This window comes from Cannabis sativa, chromosome 2 (assembly GCF_029168945.1).
Source record: "Cannabis sativa cultivar Pink pepper isolate KNU-18-1 chromosome 2, ASM2916894v1, whole genome shotgun sequence".
Classification (NCBI taxonomy): Eukaryota; Viridiplantae; Streptophyta; class Magnoliopsida; order Rosales; family Cannabaceae; genus Cannabis; species Cannabis sativa.
Genome location: NC_083602.1, coordinates 57,359,463 through 57,372,225, shown reverse-complemented (window position 1 = coordinate 57,372,225; position 12,763 = coordinate 57,359,463). Strand labels below are relative to the sequence as shown.

The 12,763-nt window shown below is 34.6% G+C and overlaps 2 protein-coding genes across 2 annotated transcripts; both read left to right on the top strand.

Moving 5' to 3' along the window:
* The first annotated feature begins 1,364 nt into the window (after positions 1-1,364).
* LOC115721390 (uncharacterized) lies at positions 1,365-5,281 on the top strand. The gene is made up of 6 exons (XM_030650676.2): positions 1,365-2,025; positions 2,105-2,688; positions 3,540-3,729; positions 3,840-3,904; positions 4,035-4,245; positions 4,730-5,281. Exons 1-6 carry the CDS (start codon positions 1,918-1,920, stop codon positions 5,075-5,077), a joined length of 1,506 nt encoding a protein of 501 aa, XP_030506536.2. The 5' UTR covers positions 1,365-1,917; the 3' UTR covers positions 5,078-5,281.
* Positions 5,282-7,424: 2,143 nt separating this feature from the next.
* LOC115719599 (probable pyridoxal 5'-phosphate synthase subunit PDX1) lies at positions 7,425-8,972 on the top strand. Its single transcript, XM_030648697.2, has one exon. The coding sequence runs from the start codon at positions 7,684-7,686 to the stop codon at positions 8,614-8,616; it is 933 nt and encodes a 310-aa protein (XP_030504557.1). The 5' UTR covers positions 7,425-7,683; the 3' UTR covers positions 8,617-8,972.
* Positions 8,973-12,763: the final 3,791 nt, after the last annotated feature.

Below are 12,763 nucleotides of genomic sequence, written 5' to 3'. Positions count from 1 at the left end.
ACTATGAAAAAACTATTACAAAATGAGAAATCAATAAACACAAAACCCACAAAAGTTGAATATGAAAAAATTTCAAAAATGGGGGAAAACCTAGAATAGCACAAACGAAATACACAAAACTGAGAAAAATGCAAAATACAACAAAATCTAGAAAAAAGGGGAAAACTAAAAAGAAACGGTAAACAAACCTTAGTTCGAAGACCACCACCAATATTATCGTTTTTTTTTCAGCAACATCTTGAGCCATTTTTTCTTGGGCACCCACCTTCGATTTCTTCTTAGGAGGAGCTCGACCACGCTTAGATAATGGAGGAGCAAAATCAGAGTCATCCCCCTCCATAACAGGTCGTTTACCCTTGTTCTTATTAGCTAAGGATTTCAAACCCATTTTAGAGCTTTTCTTTTGAACAGGGGAAGGAGATGATGAAGAACAGGTAATAGCCATATATATATATATACGAATTGAGAAAGAAATAGAAAGAGGGAAAACGATTATGAGATTCGGTTACTAAGATTTAAAAAAAAATTGAAGAACACAAAGAGGAGGGAAAATGGTGGGATCGTGGAGATGGAATGTTCAGCAATGGAGGTTATTAAATTTTAAAAAAAAACTGAAAAGAAATGGAAAATAAAAAGAAAAAAAAAAAGAAAAAGAAAGGGAAATGATGGATGGTTGATTGATTGATAGTGGGTCACACACATATTTGATGCATGGGAAGAGTGTAATGGAGGTTACTAAATTTAAAAAAAAAAACTGAAAAGAAATGGAAAATAAGAAAAAAATAAAGGGAAATGATAGATGGTTGATTGATTGATAGTGGTCACACACATGTTTGATGCATGGGAAGAGTGTGCATGTGATAAAATAGTAATAAAATAAAGATGAAAGATATAAATGTTTAGTTTACCGTGTAGTGGTATTTAGGTAATAAAATTATCATTATATATTTTTGATGTAAAAATTTCTATTATTAACAAACAACATTAATCTACAATTTTTCTTATATACTTGAGTTTTTAATTTTTTTTACATTTGATAAAATATAATAAAAAATACTAAAAATTATTTTTATCAAATGCATATAAATTTAAATTTGAAAAAAAAAATTAAAAACATATAAAAAATAAAATATTATATAAAATAAATTTTTACATATAAATATATTTATAATTATGATAAACTCGATCATAACATTATTATTATCGTTATAATAAATCTTAACAACTCACAATTTTTTTAAATTTACCAAATATTAAACTTTTTTCTATTATTCTCACAGCATAGCTACTCTCACTACTGTTACTGTGACAAACTGGCCCTAAAACACCTCTAACCCAGCCCCACATCTTGGCATCTCTCCACCACCGACTGGAGTTTCAAATTTTAATCGGGAGACACATCAAATTCATACCATTGATGTAGCATCTAACACAGAAACAAGTCATCTTTCGAGAACGAAAAATAAAAATTATAACTACTAAACTTCCCTTCCCTTTCGAAAAAAAAGATATATAGCCTAAAATTCGACCTTTTTTTACTATGCAGACACTTTCCAATGATGAAGGCTAGAATAATTACACATTACTTTTATCATTATTAAATAAAAAAGATAAACTCTTTTTGTTGCCGTAGGAAAGACACTTTTGAATAGTTTTTGAAAAAACGGTCTTTACAGACTTTCCGAAATCACGGGAAGAAGATGGCAGTGCCACGAGGGTGAAATTTAGGTAAGGTTGAAGGATACAGCTCCACGTGGCAGGAAATCACCGCTCATTCTTGGTAACTTTGTTAGTCCAATTCCAGCGCTCAGATTCCGGAAATCCAATCCAAATTGCCCAAAATTACGACCACTTCTTCTATTGCTGTTACTGTTACACTGTATCGTCTTCACCACTCAGCACTGCAGCACTGTCACAATGGGACTAGTACCCACCGCCCGAATCATGCACCGCTCACCATCCTATCTTTTCCCCTGCGTCACCGCCTTGGCCTTCCTCTCCCTCACCATTCTCGTCCTCTACAAGGTCCTTTTCCCCATGCTCTGATGTTTCTTTTTTATGTTTTAGTTTTTACTTATTCGTTAGAACATTTTGTCTATAACAGGTTGACGACTTCGCCACCCAGACGAAAACGGTCGTCGGCCACAATCTAGAGCCGACACCATGGCACCTTTTCCCGCCAAAATCTTTCTCCGAGGAGACTCGCCAGGCTCAAGTCTATAAGATACTTCATTGCTCATACCTGACTTGTACTGGCTACACCATTCCAAATTATATCACAGGACGGCGTCGTTCTGTACCCGTTGTGGGCAATCAGACATGCCCTGAATTCTTCCGATGGATCCATCGGGATCTCGAACCTTGGACCCGGACTGGAATCTCGAAGACCCATTTGAAGAAAGCCCAGGAATTCGCTTCGTTTCGGGTTGTGATTGTTGGAGGGAGATTGTTTGTTGACTTGTACTATGCGTGTGTGCAGAGTCGAGCTATGTTTACGATTTGGGGTTTGTTGCAGCTTCTTAGAAGGTACCCCGGGATGGTTCCTGATGTTGATATGATGTTTGATTGTATGGACAAGCCCAGTATTAACCGAACTGAACATGGATCGATGCCATTGCCTCTGTTTCGGTACTGTACCACTCAAGCTCATTTTGACATCCCTTTTCCTGATTGGTCCTTCTGGGGTTGGTAAGAATTAAATTCTCTTCTTTCATAACTATATGATTATCATTTAATTATTTTCTTAACGTAGTTTTCATTTCATTATCCAAAGTAAAGCTGATGTGAAGTGATTTAGTGAACTGAAATATGTTCTGTCATGGAATAGAAATAGTTATGCTACAATGGTGGTAGTGGTAGAGTTAATATTTGTAATACAGTCAGTTAAAATGTATAGGCAATTGGTTTTAAAAGGATCTAAGTTTCTTTTTCTTTCTTTCTTTTATTTTTGTTTTATATTAAAGGATCTATGTTTCATATTGGAGCACTCCTAAAAGCTGATGTAAAACTTTCATTCTTTTTTTAAAAAGATATCATTAAAATACAGAGAAGTACAAAATATTCCTTACAAGTATTATATATATTTTTTACAATACATATTTCATTAATATTAATAATATTATTGGTGGTGAGAGAAAGCACAAAGAAAATTATGTAAAGTAACTAAACAGTGAGTTTCCTGAAATATTTCACTTTGTTCTGATCTATCTAAAATAGAGTAGAGAAGTTGATGAGAGTGTTATGTTATTTCTTTTTTTTTTTGCAAAGTGATGAGATGTGATCGAATTTTTCAGTCTCTTAAGTGAGGAATGCATATGCATTGGACAGTGGTAAGTGGTAACAAAGATCAAAATGTAACAAAATGAAATAATTGGGTCATACCCTCAAACCAGTCATCATCATGGTCTCGTTATTTTATAGGCTAGAAACTTGAAAATGTTTCTTCTCTGGGTCATTGGTAATGGTGCCTACTCTTGTCTACATATGACTAAGTAATACTTTGAGTTTCTATGGTGTTTACTTTACATTTTCTTGTCCAGGCCAGAGACAAATCTTAATCCATGGGATGAAGAGTTCAGAGATATCAAACATGGTTCTCAAAAAAGGAATTGGACAAAGAAGTGGCCCCGTGCATTCTGGAAAGGAAATCCTGACGTTGGTTCCACTATACGTACAGAGTTACTAAACTGTAATCACTCACGGAAGTGGGGAGCACATATTTTGCGTCAGGTTGAATTAACGGATACTTTATAGCTTGAACCGTGGTTAGAGGTACAATTAATGCCTCAACAACAAAAAAAAAAAACAATTCTCTGATGTGTTCCACTTATTACAAGCAGGATTGGTCAAAAGAAGCACAAGAGGGTTACGAAAAGTCTAAACTTTCTAATCAGTGTGACTATCGGTGAGTACACTTTCTAATTAACTTGATGCAGTGTTTGGAAACCATGTCTACTAATGGTCATGTTCATTCAAACTACTGTGCTGAAAGTAGGTAAATGATTCTGTTTTTTTCCCCCTTGATTCCATTGTAGGTATAAAATCTATGCTGAAGGGTATGCTTGGTCTGTGAGCCTGAAATATATTCTTTCTTGTGGTTCTCTTGCACTAATAATATCCCCACAATATGAAGATTTTTTCAGCCGCGGTCTTGTTCCTAAGAAAAATTATTGGCCGATCTCTTCTACTGATTTATGTCCATCCTTAAAATTTGCTGTTGACTGGGGCAATGCCCATCCATCTGAGGTATGTTTTTTCTTTTTTGCTTCTTAATTTGATTTTCTGTTGACATGTATAATACTTTGTCAACTTATGTATTCTTACTGATTCTGTTTTTAACTTTTAGTTGAACTTTTGGGGTTATTCCAAACATAAGATGTTATTATATTTAGCTGCAGTTGAGATTCCAACTTGTTAGATTATTGACTTTTGTGAACAAAGAGTAGTAGCACACTTGTTGGTGATGTTATACAAATTCTCCATTACCATTAAAAAAGATAAAAAGGAAAGGGGGGGAATGGATACCACAATGACACGTATGTTGGAACTATACTGACCACTAGAACGTTTACCACATCCACTTAGTTTGCAAATATCATTAGGCAAACATAGAATGAGAAAAGTCTGCATATTTTTTTTTTCTTTCTAGTGAATATATTATATACTTTTCTTTTACTATTTATAAAGTCCATGACTTGATTTTGGTTAAAATTTTCTACTTGTTAACTAGGCTAGAGAGATAGGGAAAGGAGGGCAAGATTTGATGGAGAGCCTTAGCGTGGACAGAGTCTATGATTACATGTTTCATCTCATCAAAGAGTACTCAAAGCTACAAAAGTTCAAACCGATTCGACCACCTTCTGCACTGGAAGTGTGCAGTGAATCCCTGCTATGTCTGGCTGATGCTAAACAGAGATACCTCCTCCGAAAATCAACAGCATTTCCTTCTTCATCGCCCCCTTGTTCTCTCCAGGCTGCGGATATTAATCTAATGAAGAATTTGATTAGGAAAAAAAGACAAACCATTGATGACATAGAAGATATGAAGCGCAAAGCGTATACACAAACTAAAAATTAACAATGTTTTTGTAGAGTTTTCAATTTTTTGTTCAGGGCCATTTTCTGTATTAGTACATAAGGATATATAGCGTTGACTAGATTGATTTTCACAGTTCAAATAATATACTTCCTACATACCATATACTTTCTCTAGTGTGTAATGGCCATGATGTAGAACAAGAGCAAGTAAACATTTTGTGTTCATTAACTTATCAACTTACAGTATCATGACCATTTGAGTGGCAGCTATTGTTTCTTGGATGACAAGTAATTTGAAAACTTGGAATATTTTATTTAGAAAATAAGCTGACCCCACTTTCAGGTCTATCACATTTAATAATCTCTACTACCACTACCACTTTCAGTCTTTGTTATACATCGGACTAAAGAAGAAAAGAAAAGAAAATAAAAGAGAAAAAGGTGTCTCATGTGTGTGTCCTAATTAAAGAGTGAGAAATAGAAGAAAGCGAAGCAAGTTTTATCACAGCCTCTTATTCTAATCCACTTGCCAAATAAAAAGTTAAAAAAATAAAGAAAAGAGAATCATTTGATTTAGTTTGGGTGGTCAATAAAATCAATCTGCGAAGACCTAGTGGGTTGGATTTTTGGACTGAAATAAGAGAAAAAAAAGATGAGCCAATTATGTTTTGTCCATATAAAATTGAACAATATTTTGTGTGGAAACCAGTACAAATCGTAAACGAACGGTCTTCCATACAACTTCTATCGCCTCCGTTATGTGTCATTGTTGGCTTATTTTCTCCCAAGAAAATTATTACATTTTTTTCCCTTTTCTATTATTTAGATATTTCTAATATAATACTTTATTCTTTCTTTTTTAATGACTGAAACAAACAAATAAATAAATACTATTTATCACTGTGACTTCTTTGGCATCTTCCTAATTCTAAAGTTGAGATAGTGTTATTCCAAAGAGTCGTGATGCATTTGAGATTTAGTTTTCCAATGCTTCTTAATTATTTGTTTTCGGTTTTCCTTTGTAAAAGTTTGATTGTATAGCAGCCTCTGCCACTGTTTAGTTACAACTAAAGTATATATATATTTCTTTTGTTGAATGGAAATTATTTTATTTATTCATTAAGCAGTAATAAGTAAAAATAACAATTAAGTAATAAGCAGGAAGCAAAAAAAAAATGAGAAAACACATCTTAAAGTTTTTCTAATGAAAAAACCCATTTCCTTTTTAAGTTGTTTTCATTATTTTAGCCTAATTTTAATAATTTTTCGCAAAATGACATTCAACAGTACACTTTAGAGTTTAGGTAGCGGGTAGAATTACTGCTAGTTAAAAAATTCAAATATGAAGTCAATACGTTTAAGAGCGGATTGAATTTTTACACAAATATCATTTTGCAAATTCTAAAAGTAAGCCAAAGAGTAAAATAATAGAACATCTTAATTAAATACATTTAGTTATATAAAAATGATATTTGTGTAAAAGTTTGATTTACACTCATTTTTTTTTTTTAAAAAAATACTCTATTTTATTAATTTAATTTTATATTTATTTTTAATTTATACTATTTAACTCCCCTTTCACATTTTTTAAAATACATATATAAAATAAAAATAAAATATATTTTAATATTAACACAAAATAATTAAAACAAAAAAATTATATGAAATTAAAATAAAAAATATATTTGTGTAAACAAATTTAGGTCATTATTAAAATTAATACAAAATTATGTGAAAAAAATAACTAAATTAAGAGTAATTTTTTAAAATTTATTTTATATAATATTGAAGTGCATTAATTAATTTTATGGGTCTCCCCAACTATTATTTATATCATACATATATGCTCTCAAAAGAAAAAAGAAAAGAAAAAAAATAGACAAATTCGGTATTTAATGTACACTGATATATTGTTTCAAAGGAAAAATGTACTCTGATATTTACTTCCATTTTAATCGAGAAATATTTACAAAATCCTTTTTCTATTTCTTCAAACAATATGTTCCAAGAAAAAGAAGTACTGAATCCCGAATATGAATGTGTACTAAGTTAATACAAATTTGCTTGCTCCAAAAAAAAAAATACAAATTTGGTATATAATTGTTGTATTGAGATTATGTATCACCATTTTTTTTTATCAAATGTACTGAGATATGTATCAACATTTTAGTTCAAAAAGGTAAAAAATAATAGACAAAATGATTTTTTTTTATATTCCGTTTGTTAATGTTCCGTCGTTAAAAAATAAAATAAAATTAAGAGTATTCGGTTGTTAAGAAAAAAAAATAGAATAAATTTCCATTTTAATTAGTAAATTAGTGAAATAGTTTAAAATTATTATTATTTTTTTTATTAAAATTATTTTTTCAGACGGGTCACACGTGTTATTTTATTATTATATTTTTTCTGCAAATTATTTTTATATTTATTTATTATACAATTTTTTTTAAAAAAAAAAAATACCAAAAAAGAAGAAGAAGATTGAAGTGGTAATCCCTAGCCACTTATATACGGTGTTGAATGTGAATATCCACCACCTTTCTCTCAATATTCTCTCTCGTTCATCTTCTTCGTCTCCTCTTCTCTAATCGCTTCTCTCTTATCCTCAACCCCAGGGTTAAGTTTAAGCTTCTTCTTCTTCTTATAATGGCAGACACGGGGGTAGTCACCGTCTACGGAAATGGCGCCATTTACGAAACGGCAAAGAAATCGCCGTTTTCTGTGAAAGTCGGCCTTGCCCAGATGCTCCGTGGCGGAGTTATCATGGACGTGGTGAACGCCGAGCAGGCCCGCATCGCCGAGGAGGCTGGTGCGTGCGCCGTCATGGCCCTGGAGCGTGTTCCGGCTGACATTCGTGCCCAGGGAGGCGTCGCCCGAATGAGTGACCCACAGCTCATCAAGGAAATCAAGCAGGCTGTGACCATTCCTGTCATGGCCAAGGCAAGAATCGGCCACTTTGTCGAGGCCCAAATCCTCGAGGCCATCGGAGTCGACTACGTCGACGAGAGCGAGGTCCTCACCCTCGCCGACGAGGAAAATCACATCAACAAGCACAACTTCAGGATCCCCTTCGTCTGCGGCTGCCGCAACCTCGGTGAGGCCCTCCGCCGTATCCGCGAGGGCTCTGCCATGATCCGCACCAAGGGTGAGGCCGGAACCGGGAACATCATCGAGGCCGTTAGGCACGTCAGGTCCGTCATGGGTGATATTAGGGTTTTGAGGAACATGGATGACGACGAGGTCTTCTCCTTCGCCAAAAAGATATCGGCCCCGTACGACCTAGTTATGCAGACCAAGCAGCTGGGCAGGCTGCCCGTGGTTCACTTCGCCGCTGGAGGCGTGGCCACACCGGCAGACGCCGCGCTCATGATGCAATTGGGCTGCGACGGTGTCTTCGTGGGTTCGGGGGTTTTCAAGAGTGGCGACCCTGCCCGCCGTGCCCGTGCCATTGTGCAGGCCGTGACCCACTACAGCGACCCGGATGTGCTGGCTGAGGTGAGCTGTGGGCTGGGCGAGGCTATGGTTGGGATTAATCTCAACGATGAGAAGGTCGAGAGGTACGCTAATCGTTCCGAGTAATTGGAAATTAGTAATGTTTGTTATGGAAAAAGGTGAGAAGTGTTGTGGGCAAAAGTGTTTGGTGAGAGGCCTTTGAAGGGAAAAAGGCTTTCTCAAACAAATTATATATTTGATGAAATCTTTATCCATAAATATATGCCAATATATACTTTTGCTTCAGTAGTCAACTGTCGGTTTAGCTCAAAAGTCATGCTGTAACTGTTGGTACTTGGCATTTTTTCACTCTTGTTTCTTTCCAAAGTTTAGACAATTACAGATGTTATTAGTTTCTTCTTCTTCTTCTTTTCTCTTTTTCTTTTGGTGTAATTCTTGAATTTGTTGACTTTGAACCATATGAAGTTTTTTGTTTATTTTAATTCTCATATAAGCTATATGTATGCAAGTTTTCGGATGAACCAAAGTACAATAGGTTGCTTTGAACATATTAATTGCGACACTCTCATGGGCATTGGTATCTTTGAAGTTTGAAACTTTGAACGACGGATTGAGTTAGGACTTAGGAGCCTTTTGAGCATGTTCTGGTTCTTTTCATATATCCCATCGAATTTCACAATTTGATTAGATAATATAGTACTATTATGCTTCTGTACATGTGTTGGTTAATTTAGTCATTGAGTTTCCTACTTGAAGAATACCTAAATTAAAAACCTTAAATTACATATTGATGAGTTTCTTTTGGCGATTCTCATCTTGTATATGAATATTAGTAGGAACACTTTGTTGCTCTTTAGTTTTATACCTCTAAGACACTAACTAACCAACCCTCTTTTATTTTTGTACTTCTCATCAGCCTGTGTGTAATGTAATGTAATGTAATTATACCTACTCCAGTGCGTACTTGATTGGTTTTTTGTATAATATTTCTTAGATTGTAAAATCAGTTCGTTCTTGAGCCATTTTTTTTTCCCAAACCAAAATGTATGTTCTCCAGTCCTGGCTGGGGTTATATTTTTTTCAACACTGATATATATATAAAATATGGGAGAATTTTTTAAAAATATTTTTCTTTTATGTTTTATTTATAATTTTAGGATTTAAAATTTTTAATTACAAAAATAAATTTGTAAAATTTTAAAATTATAAAAATACACTTTGTTATTTTGTTATAGAAAGTAAAAAAAATCTAAAACAACAAAAAAAAAAATAATTAAAAAAAGACAATCTCATTACAATTATAATACCATTATTATTTATTTATTTATTTATTTTGAATAAGTGTTCTTTATTAGATCGAGCAATCACTCGCAAGGATAGACATAAGATTTAAAGGAACACTGTTAATGGAAAACATACGTTCAGCTAGAGAAACAGAGTGCCGGGCAACAAAGTGCGCAGCACGGTTCGCAGAACGCTTAACAAACAGAATCAAAATATTTAACAAATTTTTAAGAATATTTTTGCAATCATCAACCACCAATCCGAATGCAGAAGCAAAAGTTTCTTCACTCCGAATAGCCTCGACACAAACAAGACTATCCGTCTCAAGAATAGCCCGTGAGAAAGCATGATTTTTGAGTTTGATACCTGAAGACGGTTTTATCTACTGCTCCGCACCATCTCCATCTTTTAGAGGAGACAACAAGGGAATATTACCATTTCCTTGAGCATTTACCCATTGATCAAGACTCGAATTAGCAAAAGCTACCACATCACTCACATTTCTCACCCGTTGCTTCCAAACCAGGTCATTTCTTACTGCCCAAATAGCCTAGCACAACATTACTACTCTGCCCAGAACCTCACAACTGACACGCCTAGCAGTAGCCTCTAGCCAAGACAGCAGAGAAGTAAAAGAATCCCTTCCCACAGCAGCTAAACTAGCAAACCCCAGGCAAGACCAGGCAAAATCACAAGACACCAGAATGTGCCATTCCGTTTCAGCATAGACGCCACACATAGGACAAGTGCTATCAACCAATACCTTCTTAATACACAAGTTTCTTTTAGTTGGAAGACAATTTGAGGCTGCCCTCCAAACAAGATCCTTGGCCTTAGGAGGCACTTTGAGGGTCTAGAGATTCTTCAAAAACACATTTATCTCTGAGTTGGCCGAATGGTGTTTAAGGTCTTGAAGCAAATTGTATACACTTCGAACTGAGTATAACCCGTTCTTCTCTGCAACCGAATACCACGAGTCAACTCCACCATTTTGATTTATGAGAATGCCGAAAATTATAGCCGCATCTTCAGGGGAAAAAAAGTCTTTCACAACATCACTATCCCAGCAACGATTATTAACTTGGAAGAGGCTATTAACAGTAAAATTCTCAAGACCATGAACCATGGGAACGGGTACTGAGTGATCAGTAACAGGAAGCCAAGGGTCTGTAGTAATTTGCACTGTAGTACCAGGGCCGATTCTCTTCCTCAGACCAAGCTTTACTGTATCTCTTGCAACAAAGATACTACTCCAAATAAAGCTTGGGTTCGACCCAAGCTCCGCCAAAAGATAATCACCATGAGGGTAGTATCTGGCTTTGAAAACTTTGCTAGCAAGGGAATCAAACTTAAATAAGAGCCTCCAACCTTGTTTATATCAAGCATGGCTAGATTAAAGTCCCTCAAACTTCGAAAGCCCATACTGTTGGAAATTATTTTACCAGGATCTTAGATCTACTCACAAGTATGTTTATTAACATCCTAAATAAGAACTTTCTAAAACGATAAATTAAACACATATAAAGTTTAAGAAACCTTACATTGGGTGCAGCGGAATAATATGACTCCTTCCGTTCAGATATCTAGCCCTTGATTCCTTTCTGTAGCAGAGCATTATCAATATCTGAACCTGGATCTCTTTCTCTGAATCTTTTATGCTGAAACTCCTTTGCTGATGATCTTTCTTCACGATCTTCCTCACTATGATTGAGGTATCACTTGATGTGTGTGGGCACTACTGTAATCACTAAGGATTTCGAAATTCTCAAGAGGGAAGAGAAGAAGTGACAGCTAAAGATAGGGAGAGAGAAGGCTCAGGTTTTTCTCTGAAGGAAAAATAGAAAATTTAAGTGTAAATTTCCTGAAGCCTTCACTATCTATTTATAGCATTCCACTAGGGTTAGGTTTGAATTATTTGGCATTAAAATAATGAAAAAATCAGTTTAAATTTCCTACAAAAGTGGCAGGCCATACACTTAGTGGATTGGGCCTTGCTTTTTGCAACTTTGCAATTTTAACACCTTTTGTATCTGATTTTCTCAAAAATGCCAATTTCCTAATTCAATCATTTAAATGCCAATTCTAACTATTTAATAACTATAAATAATTATTAAATAATATTGTCATTTATCATATTTATTAATTGAACCATACAAAGTATCATAATTAACAAATATGCCCCTATAAACTCTTTCTTTACAATTTCGCCCTTACCTAGTGAAAATTTCACAAATAGACATAGTCTAACTTGTGAATTATAATTGATTAATCAAAACCAATTACATGAGTCTTACAAGCAATATTATCTCAACTAGTGGGGGGACCATGGGTCTATATAACCGAGCTTCCAATAAGTAGATCAAGAATTTAGCACTAAAATTCACTAACTTATTAATTCTTCGTTGAATCCACGCATAGAACTTAGAATTGCACTCTCAGTATATAGAATGCTCTATATGTTCCACCATATAGACACATCATTAGTTATCCATTGTTATAATCCTAATGTGATCAATGATCCTCTATATGAATGATACACCTTTGTAAAGGGATTAAATTACCGTTACACCCTACAATGTATTTATTCCTTAAAACACTTGACCCCGTATAAATGATATTTCGGCTAATGTGAAATGAGTACTCCACCATTTATGTTCGTTTGGTCAAGCTCGAAGGAGATCATCCTTTGCTTACTATTCGCCGAGATAGAAGCTATAGATTCCATGTTTATGCTAGCGCTCCCACTCAATTGCACTACCGTGTTCCCAAAATGTACGTATCACCCTGACCTAAAAGTAGGCTTAACTAACAAATCAAAGAACACGAATAGCCTTTCAAGATTGAGCCTAATCATATCAGGATTAAGATCATTTGATCTAGGATCAACTTGGCGATATTGACTTGAATAGATATTACGGTAAGTTTAATAAATCTAAGTCAAAGTTCAATATCGGTCCCTTCCGATGCATACTCCATGCATCCAACCTAA